Source organism: Scophthalmus maximus, chromosome 13 (assembly GCF_022379125.1).
Source record: "Scophthalmus maximus strain ysfricsl-2021 chromosome 13, ASM2237912v1, whole genome shotgun sequence".
In the NCBI taxonomy this organism is placed as follows: domain Eukaryota; kingdom Metazoa; phylum Chordata; class Actinopteri; order Pleuronectiformes; family Scophthalmidae; genus Scophthalmus; species Scophthalmus maximus.
This window is the reverse complement of record NC_061527.1, coordinates 8377318-8395821: the sequence shown is the minus strand read 5'-3', so window position 1 is coordinate 8395821 and position 18504 is coordinate 8377318. Positions and strand designations below refer to the sequence as shown.

General features: G+C 38.3%; 2 protein-coding genes across 2 annotated transcripts; one reads left to right on the top strand and one right to left on the bottom strand.

Moving 5' to 3' along the window:
* The first annotated feature begins 1969 nt into the window (after positions 1 to 1969).
* Positions 1970 to 6810, top strand: ndufs7 (NADH:ubiquinone oxidoreductase core subunit S7). The gene is made up of 8 exons (XM_035646769.1): positions 1970 to 2075; positions 3114 to 3150; positions 3904 to 3975; positions 4059 to 4179; positions 4955 to 5134; positions 5377 to 5423; positions 5700 to 5788; positions 6530 to 6810. The coding sequence occupies exons 1-8, from the start codon at positions 2060 to 2062 to the stop codon at positions 6625 to 6627; spliced, it is 660 nt and encodes a 219-aa protein (XP_035502662.1). The 5' UTR covers positions 1970 to 2059; the 3' UTR covers positions 6628 to 6810.
* Positions 6811 to 8872: 2062 nt separating this feature from the next.
* Positions 8873 to 12957, bottom strand: gamt (guanidinoacetate N-methyltransferase). The gene is made up of 6 exons (XM_035646768.2): positions 12657 to 12957; positions 11101 to 11246; positions 10945 to 11008; positions 10532 to 10599; positions 10134 to 10244; positions 8873 to 9129 (listed from the first exon to the last, which is right to left on the bottom strand). Exons 1-6 carry the CDS (start codon positions 12832 to 12834, stop codon positions 8989 to 8991), a joined length of 708 nt encoding a protein of 235 aa, XP_035502661.1. The 5' UTR covers positions 12835 to 12957; the 3' UTR covers positions 8873 to 8988.
* Between the last annotated feature and the right edge of the window lie 5547 nt (positions 12958 to 18504).

The following is an 18504-nucleotide window of genomic DNA, read 5'->3' as shown; positions in this document are numbered from 1 at the left end:
TGATGTTGCTCGCTGTGTTAGCGACAGCAAAACCGGGCCAAAACAAAAACGGCATCCAAGAGATGGTTGAAAGAAAGATTAATGAGCTATCCAAATTGGTATGATTAAAGGCAAGTCAAAAGGTATTTATCAAGTAAAAATAAACATGTTTCAGCCTCTAATGCTAGGATTTACTTTCCTCTTTTAGTTCAGTGAAACTGTCAGGCATGCCTGACTGATGACCATGACCACAAAACCATGTCTCTAATAAGTTCAGTCCTGACAGTTTTCTTACTTTTGCATGATTTCATTTTCCAATGTACCTGTCTGTCTACCAGGTGTGTGTGGATTAGATAACACTAAGATTCAGAGCAGGTTTTGGTTGCAGGTCAGATTAGGTAATCAGTTTGGCTCATAACTCTGGAGTCAGTCATGTGCAACCACACGGTATAATTTGTTTTGTCATCTAATATATCAGGTCTGTCAAACTACTTGTCTAGGGATGGGATAGGACCCACAAGATCATTTCTTAGGCCCTGCTGAATTTACAATTTAATACATTTTGCAAAATGAATTAGCATTAATACAAATTTTCCCATCAAGATTTGTCCTCTCCAAATGTATTTCTGTTTATTTGAATCATCTAATGTTTGAGCCATGTTGCAAAACCTACAAGCTGTATCTGACTGTACAGCTTGTTACTGTGACGTATACACTACATATCAAATAAATAAGTTTATAATACATAAGAGTGAATTCATTTGGTCAGATGTGCATACAAGAATTAAAACAGGACAGAAGTTTAACAGCAAAGAAAATCAGTAAAGTAATAAAAACAATCCATAAAAGAACATTAGGAGGACTTTACTCTTGTTCACACCTGCCACACCTAAAACTAAGTAGGACTGAGAGTGTAAAGAGAAAACTAGTGTTTTTTTCTAGGAGTTCAAAATCATATACCATTACATCCTACTTAGCAGCGTGACCGGAACGAGGGTAGGCGATGGAAAGTCGTGCTGCTCAAATTTTCAGTTAAAAGTATTGTTAAAAACACCTCGAACAACAATATAGACAAAAACTCACCATGGTCCAGTTAGTAGCTGTTCTGGAGCTGTCCTTATCAATTGTATATATTGGGATCAAATGCAGTCATTCAAACTAATTGAACAAATTACATTATATTCAGGTTGTTCTACCTGGCATGAAGAGTGTGTTTTGACTGATAATTAGGATTAGATTAATGTGTTTGTTTTGACACTACCAGTGTGGATGCAGCTAAACAAGTAGAGCAGTCTCCAATTTTTAGTATCTGGGCCAAACTCAAGTTCTAACATCTAAGTGAAAGTAAAAAAAATAAAAAATCACTTCTTATAAAGTCTAGACACACACACACACACAAACACACCCACACACAACCACACACACACCCTCCCACAGATAGATTTATGTGTTTGAGAATTTAACTGACCCCTTTTTTCAATATATGAGTGAAGAGCAAAGAAAATGGATCAGATGTGACAGACATTATTGATGATAAATATTTATCTTCAAACTAATCTAGGTTACTCTACGTGCAATTAAATGATATGCACACAAAAGAAAAAGACACTGAATACGTAAATTTGCAGCATTAGTCAAAGCTTTTAACCACCAGTCAAAGGCTCTTTCCTCCACCATGTTTTAAAGTATGACATATGGAAACAAATCCGCAACTCGTGCACTTAAATTTTCATCAACTTTACCGATTTCAAGTGTCGTTGAAGTGAATTCCCTACTCGGAAAGTCGTTTTTCCGATTATTCCGACATCACTTGAATGGAGCACAATTGTACCACATGAATGTCTATAGTTTCTGTTTTGTTTTATGGCTGAAAGTTTAGTGCAAATCATAAACGGCGCGTCACATATAAGTCAAAACTTGCAGACACAATAAAACACCGACTTTATACCAATATAAGGTAATACTGAACAATAATATTTTAACTGTTCTAACCGGTCGCTGTAACAGCAGCGGCAGCGCCCTCCACCGCTCGAGCTCAAACAGACACCGGAAGCAGTTTCACGTAACCAGAAAATCAAAGATGGCGGCGTTGGTCGGTGAGTGATGTTTTGACTAAAAAAACACGCTTTTAATGAACGTTACCTTGCTTTCAGACACACGACGTTCGAACGTATTTACAGATGAGGTACATTCAAATGCAGCGCTCGGTGTTTTGACTGTGTGGGCAGCCGCGTTAGGAACTTCAAGTGAATGCGCACACTGACCTTGCTGTGTCTTGCGTTAGCACGGCGGCTAACGCGGTTAGCTAACATGAACGCCTGCTGTGACGTTAGCAGCAAAATCAGCGCACATATATAACGACAAATTTACTTTCAACTAGGAAGAGTCTCTGTGGTGATTTTTTTTTTAAATCCACGACTTTTTTTGAGTAACACACCCGATGCGCCGTTTGCTCTAGATCGAGTCGTCAGTTTCGCACAGTTCGTCAAACCAAACTCTTCATTAAAACTGCCAGTTTTTTTGTTACCATCTGTATTTGCAAACATTACGACCATCGGAGTATCACTCCAGGGGTTTAAGGAATAACAAAGTGCTGCTCTACAGCCTCGCATGTATTAAACACTCAATGCACCACTTAATACACTTAATAAATGCAGTAATAGTCCATATCAAACATGTTGTCTGCAACGTATACTATAATGCAACGTGTTATCGTGCATCATATTTATATTGTAATTCTTATAATTAATTTAGCAGACGCCTTTGTCCAAAGCGACTTACAATAAGTGCATTCAGCCTTAAAGATATTACTCATAAGTGCAAGAATTAATATAGTAATAATATACGTATAAATAATATAGTTAAGAGTACATAAACATTCATCAAATAGGCAAAAAAAACGCTTCAAGTGCTTATTTGTAAGTAAGATTAGATTATGCTGACAACAGGCGTTTTTGATTGAGTGATTCAGACATGGCCCTAAGTGGGGCCACATAAAATGAACAGACATTACAAAATTGTCTTTGGCATGAGGTAATCCCACCAACAACCAAAAGTTGTGTCCAGCAGAAAGTCGTCTGTATTGTTTTCCAGCAGAGTAATGATTTTGCATGTCTATTGTTTTTATTTCGCAGCGCCTCGTCTCGCCATGTTTGGCTCCTTCTCAACAAGGTAAGAACCTTCTAATCCAGTTCCTTGTTTCTAAATGTTACTTAAATCCAACTCAGTCATGCTGGTCCTGCAACTGCTACAGTATCATGATCCTTTACAAGGTTGATTTTCATATTTTATAGTAGTATTATTTTCTTTTAGCCATTTGAAACCATCGCTAATTAAATTCAAACATAGTAGAAAATGCAGGATGGAATAGTGACCCAAAATACGACAATAGTTCATGTCACATTAATAAAATCATACAGTTCAACATGTTTCCAACACCCAAATGTCAAAATTTAGTTTTGTTCACTTTTATCAGTTACTTTGTTGATATCAGATTATGTTTAACTGAAGAAGGTTTCAAGCTAAAACAGTCCCAATCAAAAGACAATGCTGAAACAAATATCTGTTAGCTTTATTTATTTATTTATTTGGCAGCAGGAGCACTCAGCATGCAGGCTGTTCAGACAAACACTCAAATTAAACATTTAAAGCATCATCAAGACCAAGGCCAAGACAAAATCTGCATCTTTTACAATGAAATCTGTCCTTGGTGCACATAATACAGTATTTTTCAATGATTACATTTCACATCTTAAAACCAGTTACCAGTAAAGCTGATCTGTGCTGATTACAGTTGTTTTGGTGCTTTACAGTCTTTCACTGACTGTTTTGAAATAGGAATATGTTGTGATCTGATGCTATGATATGATTCTTGCCATCATCTTTTTTTTTTGTAATAACTTCTATTTGTTCTCTATCCAACAGACCTATTTCAGTTTTTGCTCTTCAACAGAAGAGTCTGCACAGCAGCGTCAAAAGTGAGAACACCAGCACGAGGTGGGTTTGCCAAAAAACGCCCTGGTGAAAATATGAGGATAAAGAGCAGACCCCCGGTAAACAACTCTTTCCTTCTGTTGCAGTGTTGTTCCAGTCAGAGAGAAGAGCACGGCAGTGGCCGCAGCCAAACCAGCAGCTCTAGCCAGCAGCAAGGGAGAGTATGTTATCACCAAGCTGGATGATCTGGTTAACTGGGCGCGCAGGGTGAGTCAGCAAGCGGCTGTGATGACATCCAGCATGTGTTGAATAGATTAGTGAACGTCTGGATCTGTCTTTCACTTAAAATGCCACTGTTTGATCTTTTAGTCACATCTAGGCTTGTTAAGTATCTAACTCTTATAACTGCTCAGTTGCCTCACTTTTACACTATATTCACCAGAAAGTCTACAAAAGCATTTTTAATATTAACCTTGTGTGTAGTTTGTAGTCTGACGGTCACAAATTAAACCTTTTCAAGGCAGCAAAAAGCAAATTGAGAGACTGGAGCTGCAATCTCAGCAGCATTATTCACATGCACAGCAGTTACTTATGTCACATGGAAACAAAGAAAGTCCCATGGAAACACTGATTGATTTTCTCCTGGGCTGTTATTTCTCCAGGTTTCATTTTTTTAAGATTATCTAATCTAAAAACAACAACAACAAAAAATATTCTGGCAGATCCAGACCATCCTTCCAAAAAGGATTCCCCGATTTAGTGTTTTGATGATGGCGGTGGAAGACGCTGTGTTACACACTTATCCAAAATCTCACTTAGTGGTTCAATTGGTTTGAGATCAGGTGATTGTGTAGGCTATAACATCTGATTTTTCCTAATCATCAAACCATTCGATGACCCTTTACCGAAGGGGGCGTTGTCATGCTATTTTAAGAAAGTAATGTATGTGGGGTTTTTTGCACAGCACCATAATATAACTGTCCCTGTGTCTTTTCTGTCTGTGATTTTTCTTGGCTTATCGCTGCTGTGCTTCTTTCCTCAGAGCTCTCTGTGGCCTATGACCTTTGGGCTGGCGTGTTGCGCAGTGGAGATGATGCACATGGCGGCGCCCCGTTACGACATGGACCGTTTCGGAGTTGTGTTCAGAGCGAGTCCCCGACAGGCCGATGTCATGATTGTGGCAGGCACACTCACCAATAAGATGGCTCCGGCTCTGCGGAAGGTGAGAGTCTTTGAAAGGGAGGAAAGGGCTGGTTTCTTCACAACTCATTGACGTCGATAGTTACAAACGCTCTCTCGTTCAGATGTTTCAATTTGGCGGCTCTGAGAACAGTATAGCTGCGTCAACACTGGCTGGATTATGACCAATCTGTCGGTGGATTGTTAGACTTGTACAACGTTGAAACGACAGATTAGATCTTAGTCAGACTCAGACATTATATAACAGCAACTTCTCTCCAACAGGTGTACGACCAGATGCCTGAGCCCAGATATGTCATTTCCATGGGAAGGTAAGTTGCCCCTTGATGAGCTTTAGGCTCTCCTGCATCCATGAAGTCTCCACAGCAGATCAAACATCATCTATGCTTTTATGCTACACTGAAATACAAGGCATACTGTCAAATTTGAAGGTTTCACCCAGTCATTATGTATTTTATTTCAGCCATAGTTTGCTGTTAGTTAAGTTTTTTTGTTCTCTAGCTGTCTATTTCCTACTATATGGGTTTAGGGTTTAAAACTACACCACGTCATAATAACTTATTAAATGTCTTGTGTTCCTCTCCCAGCTGTGCTAACGGAGGAGGCTACTACCACTACTCCTACTCTGTCGTCAGAGGCTGCGACCGAATCGTACCAGTGGACATTTATGTTCCAGGTAAACTGCACAATATGGAAATGATTGAATCAAAAAAAATGGAATCTTATAAATAGCAATGGAAAAAAATTGTTAATTTGAATCAGGACTTCTCAAACACACACTCTATGAAAAGGTAAATGAAAGTAAGTGGGCAGCATTGTGGGTCCATATAGTTCAAATTTAGGGAAATATTAGTACACCAGCAGCCCTGACCTCAACCCCATCCAATAACTTTGGGATGAAGTAAAACACAGACCGTGAACCAGGCCTTGTAATGCTCTCGTGGCTGAACGTGTTTCTGCAACCCGGTTCCTAAACGTTAGGAAAGCCTTCGACAGGAGAGTGAATGTGTATATTGCAGCACATTATTTAATCAAATATGGGTGTAATGTCTACTGTAGGTCCTGTCCTAATTAGATGAAGTCAACAGTTTCATTATAGCGTCAGTACAGAGCTCGTGGTAGGCGTTGCTCAGGTCCACAATTAAGAAAAAGGAGAGGAGACAGTATTTGTAGAATCAGTGGAAGATTCATTAGTGAGTTATTTTATATTAGTAGAAGTAGCTGTTGTATATTTATTAGCAGTAATACCTTAAATAAATGCTGTCAATGCTCTTACAAAGTCAGCAGCTAGGATTGAGAATGTTTCATTGCAATCATCCTGCAGCAGTGTCTTACAGACTGATGAGAGCAATGTGTGATTATATTAAAAGCCCAATATATAAATGGTTAGATTATACATTATCCGTGTGTCTTTTAGGTTGTCCCCCGACTGCAGAGGCTCTCCTGTACGGGACTCTACAGCTGCAGAAGAAAATCAAGCGAGAGAAGAAGATGACGATCTGGTATAGGAAGTGAACGTGTACAGTGTATTGCGTGTATCTGGTATGTAAATGTTGTGTTTCTGGTTTCATTTGGAGCGCTGCCGCTCCTCCTCTGTGTAGAGCTGCAAGAACTCACTTCAACAAAAAACATTGTTGTACTTTAGAGATCGTTCAATTAATTTTATTTTCAATAAACTGAGGCTTACATGAAAAGGCATTATTGTTTCTGTTGTGTCATTAACGGTCCAGTGTAGGATTTACGTTGGTATGTCGGCACAGTTTTAATGAAATATTCATAATTAAGATTTCATTAGTGTATAATTGTTTAATTTTAAGAACAAGCCCTTTATATTATTTCAGGAATGGGTCCTCTTTCATGGACCAACAACTGGCTCTTTTACATTAACTGAAGGCCACCGTAGGTTTTCCTACACTCTTGATACTGAACCTTTTAAATGTTATGACTGAAAGAGTCACTGGGTGGCTCCACCAACTGTGACCTTGACTGTTCTGTGTCAACAAAGCAGTGTAAAGAAGTAACATGCATTTTTATTGAGGTGATATAATGCCATGTTATCTGGTACCAGGTGAGTTTCTGTGAGTGAAGGCGTCGGAAAATGTTTTTTAATGAACATAATCAGCTTCAGTAGCTCTTCGCTATATTTGGCTAATTATCATTACTTATCTTCACTCATATTCAGAGTTGCTTTCATGCATCTTCAGTTGTGAATCAACAGAACTGCAAGTTCATCTCTGTGACACCAAAGTGTTTTTGTGAGACACATAATTCCCTGGTTGGTGCAGGTTCAAAAATCTTCCCATTTACAAGTTAGATTTATGTGTTAGGATTTAAAACCAATCTTTGCCCACTTACTGGGAATCCTTCACATATAAAAGAGGCAGCAGGATTTCTGCTTTACAGAAAGCAGTGATCAATTTAAAAGATCTTCTTTTTTTACAGGCCATGCAGACTCACTGACGAGTCAAATGTCTGTAGGGTGGGTAACTCCTTTAACAGAACATATCACAATGCTGGTCCCAGTCTGTCGGAATATCTCAAAAGACCATGTACTGCATAAATGTATCTATAAATATGTCTATAAGATTTGCCCCAACCCCAACAGGTTACAGGCAGGTAGAGGGAGAACAACTGCTTATTTGTTTTTGTTCAAAAATGTTAGAAAATAATGTCAATCCTAATTTCCCCTAAACCCAACGAGGCAACTTAACATCTTGTGTGTTATCTGACTAACGGTCCTAAAACAGATAATCACTGTACGTTCATATATGAAGAAAAACGAAAAATCGTCGCATTTCAGAGGCTGTAACCAGAAGAAAGACTGATCGTTACAGTTCTCGCGTCTCGCCTGGTCTGTTTTTTCCCTCATGATGTTTCTCTGTAAAAGTGCTTTGTCTAACTTCCTAAAATAAAAGCGTCACATGCTCAGGGTTCAACCAGAGCTGCAGCCAGCTGCTGCAGTTTTCCCACTACACTGCAGCTGCATGTTGCGTCATCCATCTATCTAATGATTAATGTGTCCCCACCAGGTGGTAACTTATGCCCATGTGTTCAGATAACATGCAGCGTTATCTATAACCATAAATGAAAACATAAGCTCTGTTTCCACCTCACTGGACTTCTTACCTGCCAACATATTGTTTTAGAAGTTGGTTTTTCATCATGTAGGATGCTAAACATTAAAAACGTATTTAATGTGTACAAAACCAATGCATTACACAATACGCATAGTTAACTATGTTGTTAACTGGACCTTGGGTTTGGAAAAGCACCCTTGTTACTTGATAACGTCCGAGGAACTTTGAAATTGTGTTTTCTCGTCAAATTTCTACTGGAATAACGTGATTCTGCAGAGTTTAACTGTGAACATAGAGAAGAGATGATACTTTTGCATGACAAAGCATGCGTTTCAACATGTAGTGATAAATATACTGCTTGGTCTACACTTTAGGTTATGCATGGCAACAAATACAAGATACTGAGTGTGGGGCAAAGAAATCTAAAACCTCAGAGGTGTAAATTCCTTCTTGATGGTTTCAGTCTTCCGTTGTCTCCTATTTTTCATTGTAAAGAATAAACTACCTCAGTGTAGAGACGTACTGTAGCACAGTCTGCTGGGACAGAGGCTGCATCAAAAAATTCACCTCCAATCAACAGATTACAGTCTGAGGTGTGCACTGAAATTCTAAAACTGAAACCACAGAGCAAAACAAACAGATGTTAAAATGAATGTATAAAATACAACCACCTCTAGACTGAGTATGGAGGTTCTTGGGTTTATTGGAAGATGACAGTCATTGAAATGCAGTGAGGTCAGGTGAGAAGGCACGTTTGATTAAAAAAAAAAAAAAAGGGTTGTTGCAGTCTCTTTGGACTTTACTCTTTGAGAACGGTGGGAGTGATCATCTTATTGAAGGAATAGTATTTGCATTCACTGGGTGGAACAATGTCCATGGTGGTGGTGCTAATCTTCTCCTTCTTGAACCCGGCTTGGAGCAGGTGAGGCACCTGGGTCTCCTGGAAATCATTAACAGAGAAGAGTGGATGAGTGTGAGGCGGCTCGCGGCCATATCGGCTTCTGCAGAACTGATCCAGTTTATCATTAGGCTTGAAATTATCGGCGCACATGTTTAAAATTGTCCTCACCACAACCCTCATGTGCACTTAGTTCTAGGATTCATTAATAAATACAGCCATGACTCAAATCAATCATATTTTTAAAAGTCCTGTTTAAATACATGTTGCAGGAGAGGACAACTGATCACATTTTTCAAAGTTATCAAGTATTAAAAGCAACATGGTTTAAGTTTTGCTTTGAAACCGCAGCCTCTGATTAATGTGTTGGGCTCCGAGTCTGAGCACTGACCTATAAGTCTTTTTTAACTGATCTACAGTTCGGTATTGGTCTTGAAATGACTTGTCCTGATTCCAGCAGTTTAAGCTGCTGGTGATTGTACCTGCTCACCAAAGTTACACAGGGTAACAACTTCCTAAGGACTTTGGGGACCTCAAAATTATTTTTGATGTGGTTATTGTAAGGTAAAAATATTTGCATAATCTTGCTTTAAGGAGACAAGAAAATCTACTTTCACTTTCCTCAGCTCGTTAAAGCTTAAATTAAAACGAGCATTGTATCATCAGAACATAATCTTGATATTTCATACAGTTTGTTGATAACTTTAATGACAATAGCTAGCATCACAATTATTAACAACAGATGCAATTTAAACAGATGTTAAGTATATAATGTCCTAACAGTGACAAAATAACTGGGAAAAAAGTATCCATTCTAAGGAAGTCTTGATTTTTTGTTTTGAGTTTTTGTTGAACAAAAGAACAAATAAATACATTCTTCATAACAAAACTGTCTTCAACAGACAGTATCTTTCTAAGGTAATAGCACTTTGTCTTTCCTGCTAGTACAGTAAAGTAAAACACGTTACCTAGTGATTAGCGTATAATAGAAACTATACGCTATTAATGAGCTAAGTTAGATTGAGTAGGTAATGACAGGGACCGACCTCAAACATCTTCTCAATAGAGTCGTATTTGGTCTTGAGCAGCTCGCCCCAGGACGTCAGGTTGCAGTAGGTCAGGACGCCGCCGGGTTTCAGCAGCCGGTGAGCGTGACCCTGCAGAAAAATGCACACTTTAACAAATCGATCAGTCCTTCAAGTCCACTGGGACATGACCTAAAGAAGACCAGACCGGTCTGGTGTGTGTACCACATGAAAGATTATGTAATGTTATTACTCTTATATGCTGTATGCATCTGTGCACTGGGAGCTGCCCAAACTACAGATTAATTGTTGTAGGTTTTAGAGACAGATGCCAATATCTTTACACTATTTATATTGTATATGTTTTGTGTATTGTATAACTTACTGGTGTGGTGAATGTGGATTTTTATTATACCAACCTGAATGAAGTCAAATTGATGAGTGTGCCATGTCTCCTCTGACAGAGGGTATGTGTCATACAGGATACCTGAGAGGAGAGAAACGGTGTTAGTACTGTATATAGAGCAAGGTAAATCAATAACTTCCACACTTTTTTTATCGCAGTGAAATATGAAAAAGGCTTTTGAATCCCTCTAACTAGAGAAAATGGACGGTGCAGACAAACCAGGGTGTAGTGATGTGAACTTCGAGGGATATTCAGGTTTCCCATGGTTACGGTATTTAATATAGACCATTTAAAAACAGATTCATTCGATTTGGATCTGCTGCTTTTGAGGTTTCTCAACACTGTAAACCCCAGGATTGTGCATCAAGCAAAAACAGGAAGCTGAATATCTACACATGTTGCCCTACGTCTGGTTGGATTTCTTACCATCAAAGTGGCTGTCGGGCAGGGTGGGGACCACGTTTTCCCAAAGACCCTTAAGAGGGACAACCTGCAATAACATAAACACAGGCTTCAATAATTATAATTTTTTTGCATTTAAGCACAGGAACATTAACCAATATGTTAGTCGGGTCTGCTGACCTTATGAGGCTGAGATTTGGCCCAGTTCTCCAGTCTGGCGAACACACCGTCGTTACACTCAACGATCCAGTGTTCCTCGATGGGGAAAGACTCAACTTTAGTGGCAGCGATGGCCATGCCGAAACCGATCTCCAGGACCCGACCGCCTACCGCACCAATCAGAACAGACACAAAAACACACCACACAGGAAATTTTAATCCGCTGAAGCTTTCAAGAATTTCTATCTCTCCAAATTTCCTTGGATTGCATTCTTTGTCCACCAAAAGTTCAAAGTCTGGCCTCCGGCTACAAACAAAGACAGTGTTGTTTGACATTCAAACAGCATTAGCATTGTTTTGAGCCAGTACTGACTATGTATTACATGTATTGGTATTGATTTTACTCGTAAAGTTTTCTCCTTCTGTTGGGTGCGAGACAGCCGGTTGGTTCATTTCCTTTCAACAGAAGCATATAGAAAGATTGGGAATAAAGTTTTTGTTTTTTAAATTATAGATTCATTTGGCCTAAAATCAACTGCACACTGCAATAGTCACATTTAACATGCATTCATTTTAGTAAAGACTCGTGCAAATACGGCAGAAATGTTCACATATGTTCACATTTTTTTCACATTATGACAGAAAAGCACAGTAGGGAGAAAATAACTACATATTGTCTTGAAAATGAAAGGAAATTACGAATTTAAACATGCACTTGTTAACAAATATGAGCAGCCAGAATGTTTCTTAGATATACTTGTAGAAATTCTGCTCAGGCAACGGAATTTTTAGCAAAGTTGTGCAGACTGTTTTTGGTGCACATGCCTGCTATTTCCCACACACATCTGTGAGGGTGTGTGTGTGTGTGTGTGTGTGTGTGTGTACAGTCTATTTTCACATTAGGAGCAGATGGGCTGTCACCCCTCCCTCCGGACTTCTTTGGCCACTTCTCATGAGTAGTGTAACAGCTGCACCATGCCCCTCACACACGTGTCCTCAAGTTAGTTGGGCTGATGTGTGCAAAAAACACACACTCTTTGTATATACATAGTGGTAATATATATTAGTCTTGCTAATATTATTATAGAATATATACATATACATATATATATATATATATACATATATATATATATATATATATATATACGAAAAAAGTTACAGTTTGTGATTTAAAATTGTAAATTCATTCCCATTTTTCTTTTCAAATATCTAAATTTTAACCACCTCACCCCACATTCTATGACAGAAAGCAATACACTCACTCAACCAGTAAGGCTCAACATGCTTACCCTAATATATAACTAATGGAATATATTTTTGATGTGCTTTTAAGAGTTATTTCACTTGGCAACAACGTTTGAAATGATATATATGAATTGCATAGCCTATAGCTAAAGTATTTAGTCGTCATTTATAACAGCATATGGCATCTGCTTGTTGCACCTGCAAATCCTCAAAAGACCTACGCGACAGTTAAGCCGTCGCCCATTTTCGGACACAGTATCGCGGAGTAACCGCGTGTCCGATAATGGGCGCATGCTTGCTGTCGACTTCCCAAACCTTCTCGTTTTTACCTTTTGAGGCAGCGACGGTCGACAGGGAGTGCATGTACGGGGTCTCCCAGCGCTCCATCACGGGCTTGCCCATGATCTCCAGGTGTGTGTCGGACTCGTTGTATCCGGCGCTCGCGTCGTGCCACGACGCCTTGCAGTCCTCCCCCTGGGAGAAGATGGGCTGAGCGGCGGAGGTCATATTGTGTGTTGTTATGGCGGAGGTAGTGGTGATTGTTTGGTTCTGTTGGCGGACAGAAGAGGGCGAGAGGTAGGAGGCGGCGGTTTATATGAGGCGCAGAAGTGCTGACGCCGCGAGACTGAGTTTAAGTGAGGGTCAAGCCGAGAGAGGTGACGGTGCCCGAGATCGTCTTGCAAGACAGGACGTGTCACTCTGTGGTGAATTACTGGCTCGCAGCTATATGAGCTGCCATTGATCCATCTTTCCAAGCTTGTGAGGTTTCTGTTTCTGAACAGAAGCAGTTTTCGGAGCAATGTCTTCAAAGTCCTAGCACTGATAGCATAACACACTGTGTTTATGTGCCAACAGAGAAATTCTTTGTTGCTAAAACTGATTCTGGAGAACAATTTCACCAATTCATCTACACAAGGAATTTTGTGGAGGCAGTCATATGCACTAATGTTAGTAGTTTGATATATTATTCAACTTAAATCCACAAATTACAAGTTTATTCTCAACATTGCAACTGTATTCTTGATGTGCGAAATAAATAAGAAAAATCAGATTTAGTTTGACTTCATTCTCGACATTTCGACTTCGAAATGCAAAATGGAAAAGAAAAGTTCCTCTCCTCATTTTTTCTTTGCTTGGCCCTAGTACACTTCTGTAAGTCTGTTCCTCTCCGCTTGTTGACCTAACAATGAAACATAAATATTTAACTAAATCCCCTGTATGTGCAGCTAGAGATACAATAAAATGCTGTCATACAGTTATTTTACATACTGATCGTAATTAAGGAAAGCTGGACAATACACATTATTATGATGGTTTTTAAAAAATCATATTCAGCCTGTAGAGCTGAGAAAAAGGCTATCGGTTGCATCTTCTTGTCAAAACTTCAGTGTTTGCTTCACCCCACTGGATGATTTGTGTGGTACCCAGATCTAGCAGGGGAGTGAGAACTCTTAGTTTTTCTACTCTCTGAGTGTTGGTATGAACAGCTGAAGTCAACCCCTGCACTGTATTTCAAACAGACACGTCGTGCATTTGGTCCTGTTGCAAAACAAAATCTGAGCAGCCTGATTAACTGGATATGCAGCCTTTATCAGACTAGTAAAAGAAAAGACATTTATAACTGTGTAACTATCCGAAAATGTTTTTTGTTTTTTTCCAGCAATGTCGTCTTCTGTGGGAAGGTGGTGCACAGATATGATTATGGACCAATAATGGTATAATATAGAATTGTCATTGTGTGTTAATGTCCACAATAAGTTTACTACTAACTACGACATACACTGGGGATCTCTCTGTGTATTACAGGATTATAATGGTGATACCGTAAATACCCAAAATTCATCAGTTTCATCTTCTCAAATATAAATGTTTTTGGTTCGGTTATAGGAAACAATAACTTTGTTTTTTTTAGACTGTAGCTCAAACACATTTTTTGATGTTTGAAACATTTAAGCGATTAGATTAGAATGTAATCTGTAGATTAATTTATAATGAAAATAATCATTAATTGCAGCCCCAATATAACTGGATTTTTTATGATATAGATATAAGTGTAATAAAAAGATACTGATAACGTTGAGTTTTTCCATATAACCATGTTTCAGTAGAATATAATATTTTACCTAAAAATAATAGAGGACCTGAAAATAAGGACCACAATCCCACATTAAACCTGGAATGTCTGTAATTTTCACTGTCACTTCGCCTTTTCTTGTATGTTATATGACTCGCACCACAATGAGAATGCGTGACGGTCAAAAATGTATCATCCGATCATTTTCACCGTGCCTCTGCCCTAGTTACCCATCATCCACTTCACTCCCATTAGGTGAAGCTAAGTGGGACCGGCTCCTCAATGAGGGTCCTCGTCAAATTGCAGGTTTTCATCCACCTACCACTCTTACACAAGGCTCTTCATTCGCACTTGTTTCATACAGAAACTCATTCATGCAGCAACCACAGCTGCCCGACATGGTAAAACAATAACCCATAATTTCTATTCTGCAGTTCTCAAGTGTTTATCATGTCACAAACACCAAAAAGCCCATCTGAAACCTTTTGATGAGTTATTTTCCTAAGAAATGTCTCACTTTGGTAATTGTTGATACTGAATTGTAGAACAACTTGGGCACCTGGAAGTAAAAGCTGACTATTGGACAATTTTGGTTGAATTTCATGTTGACATGGTTTTCAAATGAAATGGTGTCGTCCAGTTATCAGAGTCAAAGGGCAGGAGATGGACCGTCTTCCACAGTTCAGCCAGATAATCTCTCATTTCATTATCTGTCGGTGCAGAGGTCCCGTGTGTTTTTCACTTCACATTCCAGAAGATACAGTCAACAGAGGCTGCATCAAAAATGTGACTCACATTTTTTAGAATGGGTTTTGACTTTGAGTTTTTATTTTCAAATGCATCCTCGAAGGGGAATAGAATGACGCAAGGATATATGAAATTAGTGACTATAGGTCAAAGCAATAGGAAGAAAAATCTTTGAAGTGCTAATCAGTATGTCATCATTTTATATATAGATTTTTTTCTGTTGCCTGAAAAACTGTACTTTCACCAATATGACAAATTGGTTTGAGTTTAAAAACACATTACACTTTTATTTACTGATTTTTCGGAAAATATGTTTCTCCAATTGGAAAACCTTGCACTTTAGCCACCTAGTGGCATTTCAACTCTCCTCACAGCATCACTGGTTGTGAAAATGTGCAACGGCGAATTCACCAAACGCACCAGATTAAGTCATTAAAATCAAAAGGATCTGATGTACAAGATACAAATACAAACTATATCAACTGTGATGTGTTTATGGTTGACTTTAAATCATACAAAATACAAATGATCTGGTCTTTATTTGTTTGAAATGAAACATTACAGTAACATTTCTAAGGTGTAACAGCTATGTTCCAGTCTTCTGCTTTCCCACTTTCAACTGCAAATATTTCCTTAATAATTAGACATATTAGAGCATTAAAACAAGTCAGCCATAGTTCCTTAAAGCCAAAATGTCACAGGTTTTACAGTAAAAAAAGTCACAGAGAAATATGCTTAGTCAACAGTTAAGCAGTTGAATCTTTCTTGCTTTAATTACCTTTCACTGCAAAGTAAACTCCAACCATACAATCTCCCAAAGGGGTAAAACAAACAGTCATTCATCATTTGTAAATCCCATTTGAATACCAGGTACGGAACTATTTCTATCTGACAACATTTATACAACAATTGTTTAATCTCCCATTTAATAGTCTACTCTCTCAATATGGTGTAGAATCTAGAATTTCTGACAATGTGTTTATAAATCAAAGGTACCCACTATTTAAAATTTTGTTTGTTTGTATATATATATATATTTATATATATTTATATATTTATATATATATATTAGTTTTCACTGTAATTTCTTCTGTCAAAAGGCCCAAAGAAAATTCTTGACCTTTCGCTGTGAGACGCTGTTTCTGGAAAGATAACTTTTCAGGTATGTATTTTGGGAAGGAGTGAACTGACCATTAAGATCTCAGAAAAGAATTCCCTCATGTAGTGCGAGTGCCTAAGTCACAGAGTTACTGCAAAACCCTGTTGTTTCCTTACAGCTGATGTTCACCCTGACATACCGAAGCAAAACAGTGTCAGACCTGCTGCAGGCTGCAGTAAAAAACTTGTTAGTTTGTGTAACACATATTGACCCATTAATAATGTTGGAAAATATGTATTTTACTTGTTCTTTTGTTGATGTATTCCCCAATAGACACGGAACCAATGGCTCAGATCTGAAGGCAGCGACTTGCTCTATTGCAGACAGCAGGAAGAGAGCGCTGTTCTTTCAGGGCCTTTGTTTTTTTTTAACAATGGCAGTCTATGGGTTTATGGTGTCATGACAATTGACATCAAGATTGACCATCATAACAGCCTTGCCTTTAGGTCGAATGCCTTTGGATCTGTATCAAACCAGAGCACTATATCAGATTTGTGACGCAAACCTTGGATCAACCAGATGAAGAGTTGCCGGTACAGTATATTAGTTGCTTTAAAGCCAAATGGAAAAGTCTACATAAAGCTAAAAATAGAAAAAAAATAGCAGATAAACGTAATTTCATAGTCCAGAGTTTAGACAGTAGGTAACCACCCGAACATGTCATTGCCTTCTCCTTCTCCTGCTCTATTTAACAAAATAGGACCCATTTCAGGAATGCCGTTTTCCTCTGAGAAAACTGATCAAGCTGTTTTTCTCACATACATTATAATTTGAAAAATCTATTTTTGATGGACTTGGGTCCCAGATGAGAGTCTGTTATAGATCTTGACACACTGATGTGTGACCTCACTTTGTCCTCCAAAAATCATATTAATAGAGATAACTAGAAACAAGGATTCCTACCAGACAAACATTACACTGAAGGAGAATCTGAATTCACTCTGACACTCATGATTCCCACTGGGAGCTCTGTGAAAACACGGAATACTACCATCAAGTATTTCACAATATTTCTGTTTCTATTGTTCATTAGTTGTTATAAAATCATAATGTAAGCTACATATCTAGCTTTACATATGTCTTGAATGAAACACTACAGTTAGACAACATGAAATAAAATCCTGGTCTAGTTTTCACTAGGCCTAAACAAAGTATTTTTATATCAACATATATCTTCTCAAAGACGTTGTGGGTAAAGGAAGCTAACTTTAGAAAACTCTGTGCAGTAACTGCTGATGAATGAGCTGATGAGAAATGTCCTACTTCTTAGTACCAGCACAGGCCGATGTGAATGGTTTTTTCAAGCTTGCAGAACATTTAGTCACTAAATCTCTGTGTGATTTGAATGCAGGTATTGTTAAACCTTTTATATATGATGTTGATCTATTCATATATCCGGGGGGCTACTAGGGTGAAGTAAACATTTATTTTGAAAGAAAAACATTATTTCTGGGTATTAGTATGGGAAATTGCCACTGCATAATATAGGACATATAAGTTTTCAATTCCCCCCAGAATTGAAGTGAACAATATTACATAAGTTATTACATTATCAAAGGGGACTTAGAGGCGAAAGGGGTCACTTAGAACAGCCTAAATGTGTTTGTGTGTGTGTGTGTGATTTGGTTAAAGAGATTATAGTTTCCGAGATACCATAGTTTTGGGGACTTCGACTTCTCCCTCCCCCCGGTCAGAAAACAAATAAATTCTTCAGGACAGAATGTTTTTTTGTATTTGGTGGAGTCTGAAGCTTGTCAAACAACAATAGGGATATCTTTGCTCAACTGATGTGTCTCTATGGGATCAAGTAACATAATCATGATTGCAAAGGTATGCAGAAATTGAGCCAAACTAGGCAGGTGAACTAAGGTAAAGTATAAGGGGTCGCTTTCTTCCAAATTTTATAAGGGAGGCTCACAGTCTCAGATAAATTTTAAAAAGCCTGGGGGACGATTTTCCGTTCAAAGAAAACTAAAAGCATTCCTACTTCAGCATCATCAAAACCAAGAGGCTTTTTCAAGGTCATCATCTATGGCAAAGTCAAAAGGGGTTTGATTTAAAAAACAAAAACAAAAGATGTAAATGTTTTTTCCTGAATGGATGTGTGTGCAAGGTTTCCTGAGTTGTCAAGCATGTTTAGGCCCTAAAAATGCATTGAAAGACAGCAAATAATAAATATCCTTGGTAATACAATAAG